General features: G+C 35.1%; 2 protein-coding genes and 2 long non-coding RNA genes across 8 annotated transcripts; 1 reads left to right on the forward strand and 3 right to left on the reverse strand.

The window, feature by feature from the left end:
- Window positions 1-1,586: 1,586 nt before the first annotated feature.
- On the reverse strand, window positions 1,587-2,981 carry LOC107788551 (arabinogalactan O-methyltransferase 1-like). Its single transcript, XM_016610228.2, has one exon. The coding sequence runs from the start codon at window positions 2,686-2,688 to the stop codon at window positions 1,858-1,860; it is 831 nt and encodes a 276-aa protein (XP_016465714.1). The 5' UTR covers window positions 2,689-2,981; the 3' UTR covers window positions 1,587-1,857.
- Window positions 2,982-3,684: 703 nt separating this feature from the next.
- LOC107788550 (spermidine hydroxycinnamoyl transferase-like) lies at window positions 3,685-5,244 on the reverse strand. Its single transcript, XM_016610227.2, has one exon. It carries the CDS (start codon window positions 5,168-5,170, stop codon window positions 3,824-3,826), a length of 1,347 nt encoding a protein of 448 aa, XP_016465713.1. The 5' UTR covers window positions 5,171-5,244; the 3' UTR covers window positions 3,685-3,823.
- A 768-nt stretch (window positions 5,245-6,012) lies between these two features.
- Window positions 6,013-7,284, reverse strand: LOC107788553 (uncharacterized). Its single transcript, XR_001648663.2, has 2 exons — window positions 7,158-7,284; window positions 6,013-6,217 (listed from the first exon to the last, which is right to left on the reverse strand). It is a non-coding gene; the product is annotated as an uncharacterized LOC107788553 (long non-coding RNA).
- Window positions 7,167-15,494, forward strand: LOC107788552 (uncharacterized). Of its 5 annotated transcripts, none has more exons than XR_012694827.1 (5): window positions 7,167-7,417; window positions 7,495-7,562; window positions 7,684-7,784; window positions 11,662-11,684; window positions 12,760-15,494. It is a non-coding gene; the product is annotated as an uncharacterized LOC107788552 (long non-coding RNA). The 5 variants fall into 5 exon arrangements; XR_012694825.1 differs by having other exon boundaries at window positions 7,281-7,417; window positions 7,684-11,549; XR_012694826.1 differs by having other exon boundaries at window positions 7,281-7,417; window positions 7,645-11,684.
- Window positions 15,495-15,878: the final 384 nt, after the last annotated feature.

The raw sequence follows: 15,878 nt of genomic DNA on the forward strand, positions 1-15,878 counted from the left end.
AATTTTTATTACTTTGATATGCGTGTCAACAGTAGTTTTAAAATGAAAAGGTTCTTCCATTTATATAGTAAGGGAGTTTCAATCCTACTACAAGTCTAAATAAGGTAAAAAAATCTTCTCCTTCCAATAAACGTTGATCTACAGTTGATATCAGGCGAGATTTACGTCGTAACATCTGGTTGAGGGCAGATATTACGGCTCTCTGCTTATCTCGTCTTACCGTCCTTTCCCTTAGTTTCGGCCCTTCACTTTGCTCGGACCCGATGCTCAGCCGTATCCGGTCTCGGGTGCACCAGTCATCCTCCCCGGGCTCTGAGACGTGGAACCCCTCGGCTTTACTCGAGGTCATGTCAGATTGTGCTTCCCTCTCGTTTTTTACCGGAAAATCGAGGGTAACTTTTATTCCCGATTTTACCCGTACACAAGGAACTTTTCATATTAAAAAACATACTCTTGTATCGAATATTTATACCGAATTAATTGATAAACGTAAGATATTATGACGTTCTAAAAAGAATGCGATATTTTTTATATTTATAAAATAATTTAACTTTAAATTTCTTATTTATCTTATATGACATGATTTTATAGTCACACAAATGTTATGGCATGTTTATAACTATAACTTTACAAATTAGATATAAAAGACATTCTTTCTTTTTTAAACTTTGTGTCTAGTCAAACAACTTTAGATAAAATGAAAAAGAAGAAAATATTATGTGTTCTTAATGTACTTTATGACTTTTTTTAAGTTACATAATTTTTTATTGTGACCATTGCAAACGGAAATGCATTATGTGCTTTCTTGAAGGTTGGGGCAGCCTAAGGGTAAGGCAAGTGAAGCCATTGCATTATGCCCCATAATATTAAAGGCCCTAATTTTAAGTACTAGTATATGTCACATATATTTTATGTCATTATTATTAATGATTTTAATTAAATTTATACAGTTGAGTGATAAATAACAATAAATTTCTCTATCATTTAATTAAGTGATGTATTTACCTTCGTTATCAAATCCAATTTTTTTCTCCTATGAGAAAACTCATGTATTAGCTATTTCTTTTAACCATATTTTATAGATACTTCCATTACAAAAAACAATTGTTTATCTTTTTAAGTGAAATCCCCAAATGCAATGGGGTGCAAGGTTCGAAAGTCGACAAATTATTGACGTGTCCTCTCTAACTTCTTCCACTTAATTAATGACATATTTTCATTTACGATAGAGTTTCAAACCGAGACGTGCACTTAATTTACACATAACTCGTTGTACACTTACAAATAGGACAAAGTCCTAAGAGTTTGCTTTGTATCTCATTATTAAATGGATTTTACAAAAAAAAAATTAAGGATCTTTTAATATATTGTGGGTTTAGGCCACAAAAACCGTTAAAGCCGCTCCTCCTTGAAGGTGATTTAGTTTCTTCTGGATCAAATCTGCTTGGGATTCAAATGTTCCCAAATAAAGCCTAAGAAATGGCTACATTGTACCATAAGTACCGTTGGTAACAGAGTACATATCGAAGTAACCAGTTCATCAGACATAAGCCCAAAGAAAGTAAAAAACGTGAAGAGTACATGAGTAATTTGAAAGGGATTAAGAAATAATACAACACTCTAAATGTAAATTAAAGTAACCCTTCCCAGCAAAAAAAGAAGGAAAAATGGCATAATACTCTAGCAAAATCGGTTTTTAACCATTAGCTGGTATCCAAAACCCGTTAACCCAATTAATCCAGATTTGCGCTTAGGCTCACTAATAGTGTAAAGACACTGTCTACCAAGAAGTTCTCAATTTCCAAGGCTCGAATCGAAAACATAGTTAAGGGACGAGGAATCCCAACCATCCTACCGCTAGCAAAAATCATTGGTCACGTTAGAAGCCGGAGGAATCTCAAAATGCCAAAGCCTTCCTACACCTTTCACCAAATTTTTTCTACACAAAAATAGCTCTGCATAAACTTTCTCAACATTACGATCCACATCATGCAAAAATATGTGTGTAACCCCAGATCCTTTCCTATTCCTTGCCATAACAGCAGCAGAATAAATAGCTGACATTCTTCCTGGTGCTTTATCAAAATAACCTTTAGGACCATCAATCATAATCATGTCCCATTCTTTATCGTACACTTCATTAGATAACATGTCCAATGCTAATTTACATTTATGGTTACCTCGTAAGAATGATTTCTTAGCTGAACAATCTGATTCCTTATGGTAGTGTTCGATTAATTTCTCTGCATCCGACAACTTTGTCCGATAATTCACGGTGTTGGTACGTAGGAACGGCACGACTTTTATTACGGCCTTGACCCATTTCGGATCTTCCTCTAGGAATAGCGTGGTGCCACGTGGATTTATAGACGCCCACATAAACGAGTCATGACCTAGCCCGAATACCAGAAAATTACACGGGGTTAGAGATTTGAGAATGTCGAAGGATACCTTGATCTCGTCCAACGTCTGTTGTGGTATCACTCGTGACGTGGCGTAATGTAGGACGGCGTCGACTTTGAGTTGTTGGGACATTATATTATCGTCCTTTGTTGAGTTCGTGTCCGGGAGGATCCCCGGACTCACTAGTACTGGAGCTCTGCAGAGGATAGAATTATTTGACATTTGAAATAATATGGAAATAATTAGTGTGGTGCAAACTAAACCTATGATTGCTAATTTCAACATGTTCTTGGGACTAGTGTGAAGAAGATGGATTTTGGAAAAAAATGGATATGCTAAGGAGAAATTGTCTCTCCTCTCTCTATCTCTCTTTATTGGGTGCGTTAGTGAAATTTTGAACAGAGAGAAGGTGAAAAGATTTAGGTATGACACCAATTTTGGGAGACTTCATCTCATATTATGTTTCAATGAAGGTTTTTGGAAAGACTATAGGTTGCAAACAGACCTTTAAATATATACTTTATGTTGATTGCCTTTAATATATTGAAGGTATAAGTAAACCAAGTGGTTTCCTCGTTGAATAGCTAGTGAATTACACCATGTAAAATGTCCCATATCTAATGTTTGTGTTATTATTATAGAGCAAGTTTTGAGGAGCCTTAGCCTCTCAAACCGTCCAAGTGTCCGTCTTCTATGATAAATTGTTACGAATTTATGATATTGGATTTCAAATAATTAACTTGGAAATATATGTGAAAATGATTTCTAAGGATCAGAAGTCTATTTCATTATTACAGATTTTTTTTTCTTCTTCTTTTGCATGTATAACTATCTGCAGCCATGATTAATCCACATTCGCACTGTGTAATGCCTAATAAAGTTAAAAAAACGCTTTCTATCAGAAATAATCTCTATTCCCATGGCCATTGACAATTATTTTTTAACTATCTAAATTATTTACATCAAGTTTCAAGTCCAATTTCTCTTTTACCATACGCTTCTCTTTTTTCTTTTTTTTGGGACTCTGTGTGTGGGGGGGAAGGGGGGGGGGTTATATTTGGTTATGTTGATTCAATTAAAACGAAAATGTAGAAACTATTTGATCATTAGCAAAATGAGTAATTATCTGTTGAATTGTGCTTTGCGAAAAAAGAAGAAAAAAAGTGCTTAGCTTCCAAACAATCAATATAGTTCCAGTTTTGGTTATTGATTTTCAAACCATTTATGACCGATTATTGTTCGTAAAATTAAGAACATCAAATAAACATATGAGAAATCTGATAGAAAATAAGGAAAATATATTGAAATAATGTGTAGATAAAGAGTTTATTTTGCTTAGACCATGACTAACAATGTCAATTTAGGAAAAGCTACATGTTCTTAATTTGTTTCCTTTCTTCTCATAAAACACTTATGTTTTTCAACATTCAATTTCTTCATAGAAGAAGTTCTTGAAAGCATCCACATGAACAGCTTGAAGAATGATTGCAACAGTCAAAGATCCATCCCCTTCTTTTCCTGGAAGTATCACACAATCACCATCATATTCATGAGTTCCAGGGCTCATATGTATCTCTTTTCCCCACCCAAAATCCAATCCTAATAATGGCAAACTTATCCAACTTATAACCCCAAGATTAGGGTTTCCATAAAAAGGACCTTCCTTGCTTCTAAATGCATGAATATCTTGATATTTTGACAAATCCTCCTGGTTTTTTAAGAAATCAATCGTCGAGTTTGCGTAATCACTCGTCACCATTTTAATGGCTGCTCGCACCCTTCGAGCAACATACTCCAATGGCCTCGAGGTAATGTCACCCGAGACGCCATTGGCAATAACATCAACTATGGCATTGCCAAAATAGGATTTAGGCAAAGGTGGTTGCATTATATTGCGTATGTTAACACAAATGCATAAATTAGTAGGCTGCTCAAATTTATGACCTCTTGCCTTGCATGCACATCTCCATATATGTGCAGTCACAACTTCATAACGTGTGTAACTACGCCCTTGATTACCTTGGTTCGCCTTTTTTCTCAACATTTCAACTTGATGTTTTGTAAGTTTTAGCATGGAACCCTTTGTTTCATTTTTCTTCTCCTCTTCACTGCTGGACTGTCCAAGCAAAAGTGGTGGTGGATTAAACTGTAAATGCTCAAACGTTGGATATGCAATTGGAGGTTCCCCTGCTCGGAGGAATTTTCGATCATGAAAAGGTTCGTTCCCTAATGGCTCTCCGCGAGCAAGGCTAGCCCATTCGGTGAGGAAGTAAAGAGCACTTTGGCCATCAACTACAGCATGTGATATTGCAAAACTCAGAGCAATACCACCACACTGAAACTTAGTAAGCTGAACAAACAACAAAGGGAGTTCATCAATTGGGATTGTGTAGTCTACACGGGGAAACAAGCTGTTCAAGTCAGGGGATGGCGAGAAATCGCCAAGATCATCTAGTTTGGCTTCGGTTTCAGCTTCCATGAGCACGATTCCCGAGGCATTACAGTCGAGCTCGAGGCGGGACCCAGCGATCCATCGCAAACGACCAGACAATGGATAGAAGTGTACTAATGCTTTGCTTAGTGAGGTCCTGAGGGTTTTGATGATATTGTCTGTTGATGGAAGACAATCATGGCAAAACCTGTAGTAATAAATGGTTGGTACATGAGTTACAGCAAAAGTTTGATCACACTCCGATAAGGAGACAGTGCCATTCCATGTTGCCTCTGCTGGCTTCACTACCCAGTGGTGCTTCAAGCTAACCTTCATTCTGTCCTAAATATGTATATCGTTTTTGGTTAATCTTTTTATTCTTTTATTGTTATCTTGACAGAGGAGAGTGTGTGGTAGATGGTAGTAGTATTTAAAGATATAATCGAACAGACCAAGTTTCATGGCCAAATTTTAAGGTAACCACAAAGAAATGTGTTATTTGTATGATTTTGTTTCGGCCGTGAAGTACGTTAGTTAGTTAAGGTAGCTTTCTCATGAACAGAGTTATTTTCTCAAGAATGTACATGCACAAGTCTTAAGAGCCAACTAAAATAAAAATCCAAACCCCTCGAGAAAAAATAGAAAAGGATTTAAATTATATATATTGACTATGTAAATAACTTTTATATTACTGATTTACTTTTATTTGTAATATTAGTGTAATTTAACCGGTTGTAACAAGTTACTCATGTAGCTATCTTTTAGGCAACTTGATAGTGTAAAAAGTTTCTTAGACTATCAGTATATAAAAGTAAAAGCCGAAAAAAGAACAAAAGGGAGAACCTTTCAAACGCCAATTTAACAACGAAAACTCCTCTTTCACACCCTTATTACATTCACAACTCAAAGGAAATTCGTTCATTCATTGATAAGGGAAACAAAAGGTGTTTGTATAAGGGTGATTTGAGCCCATTAAACCCCAGATATTTGATAATTGAGTAAATGAAAGCTTTAAGTTCTCAAAGCAGAATCAAACAGAGCAGCCAACCTGCACATGAACTAGTTACTACCAAGGACAACCAAACCTTTGGAGCAGTAATATGCTCCCATCTTGATCTGAGACAACTGATGCAACCCCCATAGACAAATAAAAAGAGGCAACAAACATGCGTATGAGATTTGAACGTCAACCCAACTTCATAAAGAACTTAACATGAATACAATTGTGACAGCAACAAGGAGCAAACTTCAAACAAGTCGGAAATCAACAAGGTGGGGAGAAAGAATATAACTATACTTTCTTCCAAGATTATCACAGAACTCGAACTTCCTCTATGGTACAAACTTTGTGCGTCTCCTGCCCCACTCATCATCATGCAAATGCTGTCAATATAGTCATCATATTAATACTCACAAAGAGCAAGAATAAGAGTACACTAATATATAGGTATTGATAAACTCTGTCCAACAATGACTCATATAAGGTGTAATTTGGTATTATTAGGAATCCATTAACATAATGCCTCCAATATAGCTATAGAGTAAATGACATAAGTGAGGATAATGACTCTTTTTTACTGACAAGTGAGCATATTGACTCTTAGTTTACATGATATGCAGCTGATGCTACTAAGAACCTATAACAGAATTTGCAAGAGTTCTCATTAGATGAATATTAATTGATAAATATGCCGAGTCACCCAATTGAATCCCAATGTGGTGAACAAGTAGCGGTGCAAATTAAAGTTAAATAATAGACAATATCTATTCACTCACATTATTATTCTCGATATATATCCACAAACAAGTATGCACCACCAAAGGGAGAAAGCAAAGTACTCATGTTCATAACAATTAAGCATAGGAACTTAGTGCACACCAAATCCAATGTTATAATTTAATGAAAGCAATTTTCCTGTTAACAGTGGTGTATGCATGTAATGCCCCGAAAATCGTTAAGTATTACGTTCTGGTTCAAGCCCTAAGTAGACACACGTGTGTTCGAAAAGTTTTGAAGGTGTGTAATACCTAAATCTCATGTTTGTAAAGTTATATGGACATCTATAAGTGAGAAGAAGTAGTTTGGAACAAATAGAAAAGGTTTAAGAGAAGAAAGCGAGCATACTCGCATATGATGTAACTTCAAACAATCATATCTCCGAATGCATTACGAATTGAGCTATTAGCTATATATCAAATGAATTTTCTGTGAGTCTAGTTTCCAGAACATCAAACCATTTATCATTCCAATATTTCCTACAAGAAGTTATGACTTTTTTCATGAAGGGTAGCAGAGCAAAAATCAGATTGCGAAGAGAATTACACTGATGCGATGCCTTGGGTGACGCGGCAGGCCAAATTTGGGCCAAATATTGATTAAGTTGAGTCTCTGAATATCCCCCTTACTGCAGCGCCCTAGATGACGCCCTGGACGACACGGTAGGCCAAATTTCGGTCCGTGAAACTTCAAAATGCGCAAAATAAAAGGGCACTTCAGGGAGAGAGAAACCTAGTTATTTCTACAGTGTTTTGAAGAGGTTTTTGAGAGCATGAACGACCTAGGGCTTTCCCAATCCGTCCAAGGTAAAATCCCTAACATGAACTCAAGCTAAAAATAAGAGATTAACATCGTCTAACACCTTCTAATTCCTAAAACATAGGTTTTCACCCAAGAATCAAAGAGTTCTTCAAGACCCAAAACCTAGGGTTTGTTGAGGCATCGTTCAAGGTAAATTTCGTTACTTCCTAATATTAAAGTTAGTAACTTTACAACGTATATGATTAGAAAATGTGAAAATTATGGATGGAAGGTGATGGAAAGGCATTAATGGTTGTATATAAACTTGAAGGAGAAGATGGGTGAACAAGATTGATTGATTTAATGGTTACTCCATAAATATAGATTTTGGAGCATTGGCATTGAAGGGAAAACTTGAACATTCGGTTAGAGGTAAGTCAACGGCTAGATAAGAATGGGCATTGTATATTGCTTATTTGCTTACCTTACATTTCAGAATGAACTATATATATAAAAGTGAAAACCTTTAAGACAGAAAAAGATTAAATAGTATGACTTGTTGCAATTATTTACTTGTGTGCAATTGTTTGATTTTGTGAAGTTATATGTATTGTTCAGACCTTTAGTTCATATTTAGAACAGAAGCCGATTGGTTTCTTGATGTGCTATGATTGCTTGTTTATGTGCAATTTCATGTACTGCTCAGATTTTCAGTTCAGATTCAGAAAAGGGAATTTGGTCTAGTGGACACTTTATCCGCGAGGGCCTAGTGTGCGTGAGTTGGTCTAGTGGACACTTTATCCACGAGGGCCTAGTTTATTCGGATTCAAAAAAGAGAAGTAACCAACCTCCCCAGTGTGGGTGACACGGTGGACATTGCTAGCTACCCCACATTTACAGGTGCTAACACATTTAGATTCGCATTCAGAAAGGGAAGTGGCCAACCTCCCCTAGTATGAGTGCCGCCAGAGACAAGGATAGGATAGCTATCCCACACTTGCAGGTGCCATTGTTTGTGGGAGATAGGTCGACACCCCTCGTGTGTGTCCCAGATGCTCATGTACGCAGGGCCACCATGTGCAAAGTTTATTTTTTTAAAACTAACTCAGTTTTCAGCTTCAGTTTCATATATCAGTTTTGCTTCAGCTTTCAGCTTTAATTCAGTTATAAGATATAGACCCGATTTTCAGTTTTAGCTTTTAGTGATAAGTTTTGATTGAATGTTCCGAATCAGTTTTAGCTTTGTATGAGCAATTATTGCAAGACATTAGTTATAGTTTCAGAATGAACTATATATATATATATTATTATATATATACAAGTGAAAAACCTCTAAGACAGAGTAAGATTAAATAGTATGACTTATAGCAATTAATTACTTATGTGCAATTGTTTGATTACGTGAAGTTGCATGTATTGCTCAGGCCTTCAGTTCAGATATAGAACAGAAGATGATTAGTTTCTTGATGTGCTGCGATTGCTTATTTATGTACAACTAGTCTTAGGGTACGCGCTTTACACGTGCACCTATATTTATGAGTATATAATATTAAAATTGAAAATTATATTTTTGAACAATTTGTTTGAGTTAAAAATAAAAATTACAACAACAACAACCCAGTAAAATCCCACTAATGGGGTCTGGGGAGGGTAGTGTGTACGCAGACCTTACCCATAACCCGAAGGAGTAGAGAGGCTATTTCCGAAAGACCCTCGCTCAACAAAAAAAAAAAAAGACAAAAGGACAAAAAGGGGGCAAAAGAGGACTTTCTACATATTCAAGTAATCATTTCTAATTGGTTTTAATGGGTTTTAAAGTCCTACAAAATAGGACTTCCTACATAAATGAAAAGAGGACATTTTTTCCGTACTTAGAGTAAACTCTTTACGCGTCTATTCCATATTTATAAGTGTATATTTGACATGCAACTATTATGTGTCATTTTAAAAGTATTTATTCAATTTGATGTTGAGTTAAAGAGTATCGAAATTGTGGAAATTAGGCTATTTATATTTAAATATAGTATTTATTAGAACATATATTTACATTTTGGTACATAAATTTGTAGAAGGCGTGTTTGATTAAAGGATAATGGATATTCTATTAGATATACCCAGCGAATCAGTCATAATTTTTCACGTAAAATATTTTTCTATTTCTTATTTTTACTAAGTTAATTAAATTATATAAAATTTATGACTTTTAATTCTATGGCCGGTTATAAATCTAGAATTAAGGATAAGGAAAATTGAAGAAGTGCCGATAGACTTTACTTATAATTTTTACTGTTTTTCCTATTTTTAAAATGTTTACTAAGATAGAATTAATTGGTTATAATTTTATGCCAAAAAGTAATTCAAACATATAACAAGTAATAACTACTTTGTACTTATTCTCTGTCGATTGGTTTTTTGGTATTATTTGTCTTTTACAAACTATTATGTTACAGAATTCAAGAAATTGTTTTTTGCATAAATACATAAGAAAGAATTTAATGCATAAAATTTAGTTGATATAAAACTCCTAAAAGACATCCAATGTCAAAAAAATTGATAAAAGACATCCAATGTCAAAAAAAATTGATAGTTTTATTACTATCACATCCTTGTTTGAATTAGAAATTAATAAGTTAACAACCTAATTTGTTCTTAGTTTAATAACAAACTTTGTATATCAAAATAGGAATTTGAAAGTGCATGTCTAATCGTGCATATTCAATTTTAAATCATAAATAGTGACTACCATGTTTGTAAGTTTATATACTGATTTTGGATTTCTAAGTACGAGAATTTTTTAACTGTTTCAAATAAGGAAAAAATATTAACCAAATCTTATTTAAAACAAAAGCCCCAAGTATCTAGGAGATAATTTATGACTATTCATAAATATTAGGGAATTAAGTAAATAATCATTCCTAAATATTAGATTAACATAAATGACTATTTTGACTAGTGTGAACTCTATTTTTAAAGGATAAAAAAGACGAACGACATTTTGCTAAGGGTCTTCGTGCTTTTAATATGGTATAGATTTCATGTACTGCTAAGACTTTCAGTTCAGATTCAAAAAAGGGAATTTGGTCTAGCGGATACTTTATCCACGAGGGCCTAGTGTGCATGAGTTGGTCTAGTGGACACTTTATCCACAAGGGCCTAGTGTGCGTGAATTGGTCTTGTGGACCCTTTATCCATGAGGGCCTAGTTTATGACTTTATTATATTCAAAAAGGAAGAAGTAGCCAACCTCCCCGGGTGTGAGTGCTACAGTGGCCAAGGCTAGCTACCCCACCCTTACAGATGCTTAATACATTCAGATTCGGATTCAGAAAGGGGAAGAGGTCAACCTCCCCGAGTGTGAGTGCTACCAGAGGCCAAGATAGGATAGTTATCCCACACTCGCAGGTGCCATTATTTGTGGGAAGATAAGTCGATACTACCCCGTGCATGTTCCCAGATGTTCACGTACGCAGGGCCACTATGTGCAAAGTTTTCAAAAAAGTTATTTTTTAAAAATAACTCAGTTTTCAGCTTCAGTTTTAGATACCAATATTGACTCAGCTTTCAACTTTGATTTCAGTTATTAGATACATACCCGGTTTTCAGTTTTAGCTTTTAGTTATAAGTTTTAATTAAATGTTCAGAATTAGGTTTAGCTTTCAGATTAGTTAGTATTTATTATATGAATTGCATGCTCTAGTTGTTGCACTTTATTATATTATTTATTTAGCTCATGCTAATCTTTGCCCTCCGCTTGGGGGGTCCTCCGCTTGGTGGGAGAGGGTTCGACGAGACTTTATGGGTATCTTTGGTGGTACTTATCCCATGTTAGCTTGCCACATCGTGTGGCAGGTGTTGAGTTTGTAGGTGATGAAGCTCAAGGCTAGAAGCAGATTTAGTAGACTCAGTGGTGAGCCTTGATTCTTCCTGGTGGTGTCAATGTTCTTTTCAGACCATTACCCGTTATTAGACACTAATATTAATCCAGGGAAATGACCTGAAGACTTGTATACTCAAATTCTTCAAATAGAGGCTCATGACTTTGTTAGTGGGTTTAGTTGTCAAACACGTTAAAGTTTAAGTTTTTTTTTTTTTAAAACCCCTCCCAAATTAGGAGGATCTATAGTGTTTCCATGATTCCCCTCCAGCGTGACTAGAACCCAGGACCTAACGGTCGTAGGTGGAGGTGCAAAAAAAAAAGGTTTAAGTTATAATTCAATTTTCGGACGGTGATTATCTTAAAATTTATTTTATGAATTTCTTGGGTATGATGTTCAGTTGAGTTGAGGGGTTCTGCTTCTTGGTTTTTGCAGGACTTTGTTATTGTGGAATAAAGGTATGTATATGTACTGCTAATAGAGTTTTAGTATTGTATTTTTCCATATAGTTATTTGTGTTTCGGCCAATGACAGCTTTCGTCTCTCTATTCTTATGACCTGTGTCTGATTCCTTAGATAAAAAATTCTCCGTCACCAAGGTGTTTGATAAAATTCTTCAATGAATTTGGACCGTGTCTTTAATTTCTTATGCACCCTCCTGGTGTTTTCTATCATCACGAGGTAAGAGAGAAAATAGAAAATTACGAATGCATGTACTATCATATTATCAACAGAGGAGAGCCGAATGTTTGACACGATCTTTTAAACCTTTTTTCTTTCTCCCTTTTCACAAGGCATGAGAGATTATAATTACAGAGATAAATATTTGACGAGTTGTTGTTGTAACTATGCGGATTTTCTATCTTTTATAGGTATCTGTATTTGTATGGTATCTTTGGATGAAACATTACCAAAATATTGCAAGTTAGTTGACTGATATATGGAGCTTTTGTAAGGTGATTGCTTGAAAAGAGACAAAGTGTGAATTGCTTTATTTTAGATGGAATTTGTGTTAAATATTTCACTACATGGGACAGCAACATTTAAACCTTAATGATTTTGCTCCAACTCCTGCAATTTGTGTGTAACTACTTGGATTTGGCAAACTTATTGAGAGAAACAAATTCATGGATTTGGCCAACCATTTTCTCTGGAGACATTATGCATCTTACATTTTCTCTTGATTGCTTGGAGAAATGGTTCAATTTCATCTTTTTCAAAAAAGGACATAATTCACTGCATTCAAGTTATTCTGAGTTTTAGCTTTGCATCTGGGTCCTAATGTTTTGTCTTATTGGACCTTGACATTAGTATTCTGCTTCCTGTTTACAAAGAGTGATTAATTTGTGTTTTTTTTTTCTTTTTGTTAATAAATTTGGTACATTTATTTGATCTTTTCATTTAAAATTTTAGTTCCTTTAGAAGAAGAGATACGGATAGAGACCTAAGATTTTAATGAAGACTTTAGCATCTTTCAAGATGAAATTGCCTTCTTCTTTAGGAAATAGTGCTAACAAGTTGTGTAGTTACCAGATGGTGGTTGGGGATGTTTTGGAAGCATTTTCAGCATCAATCACTTCTTTGAGCATTTGCAGCAAGGTAATATTTGGACTTTTCGGTTCAAGAAATGAATGTCTTTGTTGAATTTTGGTTGTTTGTACTTTTTCAAGAAAATATGTTTATATTTTAATATGAGTGTTGATTGAAGGATTCTAGTTTTCAATGTTACTTGTTTGTTGATAAAGTTATTGCTGAGTTGGAGAAGCATTTATGTGTTGACCTGTCAGAATCCTTTACATTTACCATCACCAGGTTTGTTCCCCATTATCTTACTAAAAAAGCATCATCAGATTTATACACCGTTATCATCATCAGGTATGTCTGTTATGTTCGTGTATTGAATGTTGGTTTGGGAATGAGGAAGGAATGCAAAGTATACCACTGCCTCACAGAATGCATTATACGAAAGGCAATATGCTTCATAGCTGAAGTGTTGGGCCTAAGACTTTATTCTTGCATTTATCTCTATGAAATTAAAACTTGTAGTTCTTCGCTGCTCATTTCATGCACGAGAATGAAATCTTAAAACTATAAGGTGCAGTCCGGTGGAACAAGAAGAATTTTATAAGGTTAACCAGTTCAAATACTTTTAAGACTCTTTGACAAGTGTAACAACGTTTTAACTTTTCGTACTTAGACTTAGTGGGGAGAACAGTAGAGCTTTAAAGGGTAGTTCCCTGCATTATAAATATGAAAGAAATTCGACACCTTCTGAATCTCTTAGGCTGTCAATGTAAGACTGTTGGCCTTCCACTGAAAAGTTTATCCATATGTGAGGATATATAATAAAAGAGATATGGTGTAGCATGGGCATTTCATTTGAGTTCTCTGAGGCCTTCAAGACTCACTCTTATCAAAGTGAGAGCAATTTTCATGAACTCTCACATGATTCCTCTCATACTATAAACAAAAGTGTGTTTTTGTGATACCCCGGTTAGGAGGTGCGAGAGGTTGCAAGTGGCGAGTCAGAGGAGGGGTAGAGGGAGGCTTAAGAAGAACTGGGGTGAAGTGATTAGGCAGGACAACTCTGCTCCAGCTTACCGAGGACATGACCCTCGATAGAAAGGTGTGGAGGTCGAAAATTAGGGTGGTGGGTTGATAGACAGTCTAGAGTTTGTCTTGTCTTACTAGTAGTAGTTGTACTAGTCGGGTACCTTCCTATTCCTAGTCCCTTGTTTATATACGGTATGTCAGTATTAGCAGTGAGATTGACACTATTCTTGTTGTTTCATTTCCTTGGATCTCTGTCACTATTCGTTGTATTATTTGCTTACATTGTCTTATTACATTGTTGTTGCTATTGTTTCTCTATTGTTCCATTTTTTTTTTACGTTCTTGAGCCGAAAGTCTTTCAGAAACAACTTCTCTACCTTCATAAATAGGGGTAAGGTCTGCGTACACACTACCCTCCCCAGACCCCACTTGTGTGATTCCATTGGGTTGTTGTTGTTGGTTATTTTATTTGGTAAATTGACTTTTCTTTAGATTCAAGTCTAGTCTGATTAGATGAGAGCAACAGATGTGCTTAGCAGATAAGATGACATTTTGTTCTCGGCATTTAACATTTTCTTTGCCAGATTTGTCAGTTGTTGTATCGTATTTAGCATGTAAGAAGATGCTAAACCCATTACTCCTAATACTTATCGGGAAAAAACTACTGAAGTTGTCGATTTGTAATTAGCATACTCTCTGCCCATGGCATTAGAAATTTCATGCTTTCCAGCATGTCATATGTTTCCAAATTCAATTAGTTTTGAGGATGGTTTGATTGGATAGGTTAAAAGGAGTCGCTAAGAGACATTTAAATTATGAGCTGCCATATCAAAAGCTTTAGTCTTCTCGCGCCTGTAAATTCTACAATTCAGATGACTAATTTGATTTTATATGTCGTGTTATGTGTTCTCTTTCAGACAAAAAAATTGCGAATTGTGAGTTTGATGAAATAGTATGATTTTTTAATATTGGTTCTTTAATTTATCCAATCTCAATTCTTTGAAAGTAAGTTCTTAGGCAGTTTTCCTGTAGTTATATACAAATTATGATTTCAAAAAATCCCTTTAATAAAGAAAAGAAAAGGATTCGCATTCAGACTTAGTCTTTACACTTCATTTGCAGTATGAGATCTATGATTCTGCACTTGTTAGGCATTCCCTTCTTGAGATCAATCAAGACGCAAATTAGCTTTACGTACAAATATGTCATGTGTACTTGCAGTTGTGATTCTGCATAACTTAGTATGCACATGTATCTGTCTGCTTACTGTGAGTTTATATTTGAGGTAATATACATATAGGTATGGTCCTCTTTGCTCTTTGGAATTACTAAATTCTATTAGTCTCCTATTGATCTTCCAGGGTGACTTTTGCTCCTCACTTTTTTCCGTCTGAACTTCATATTATTTGACAAAGAAATAGAATGAGTTCCTTTAGGCAACCACAATGCTAAAGTTGCATCTAGCATAATTATTCGGTGATCATTGTTCTGTTTATGGATTGTAAATCTTGTCAATGAAAATTTGGTAACTCAGGATGGAGATTGCTTGGATTGGGTAATTCCTCAACATGCAAAGATGATCTTCTTACTCTTTGGAGATACTAAATTCTGATAGAATTTCCTCTTCTCTTCAAGTGATTTCCACTATATATCTTCTCTTTTCGTACAACTTGCTCTTGTTTGGAAGAAAATAAAATTATATTTTGAAGTCTTCACACCGTGCTAAAGTTGCATTTGACATATTTCTTCGATGATTTTTTTATTTTGCTTATGAAAATTACCTCACTCATGTGGATAGACGAAATCTTTTCTGGCAAAGTTGAATCCAAATACTTGAGGTTGAGGGGAAGTCTCTACAAAGTAGAATGTAATGACAATGAAACTTTGCAAAGTAACAATAGAGATAGTTTGGGTAGGGTAGTTCTTTAACATGTAGAGACTATCTGCAGGGTAGTTCCTTTACATGTAGAGACTATCAGGGGTGTATACAGGATTTTCCATAAGCCGTGTCGACATTCAAAAAGTGAACATATGAACAAATCATTAACAATATTGTACTTTAAAAGAAATAAAATTTATATTATATTAATAAAATTTAA

Source organism: Nicotiana tabacum, chromosome 9, assembly GCF_000715075.1.
Source record: "Nicotiana tabacum cultivar K326 chromosome 9, ASM71507v2, whole genome shotgun sequence".
Taxonomy (NCBI): domain Eukaryota; kingdom Viridiplantae; phylum Streptophyta; class Magnoliopsida; order Solanales; family Solanaceae; genus Nicotiana; species Nicotiana tabacum.

Excerpts from the sequence above, each read along its gene's own strand:
- LOC107788551 (XM_016610228.2), bottom strand. The coding sequence starts at position 2,688 with ATGTTGAAATTAGCAATCATAGGTTTAGTTTGCACCACACTAATTATT.
- LOC107788550 (XM_016610227.2), bottom strand. The coding sequence starts at position 5,170 with ATGAAGGTTAGCTTGAAGCACCACTGGGTAGTGAAGCCAGCAGAGGCA.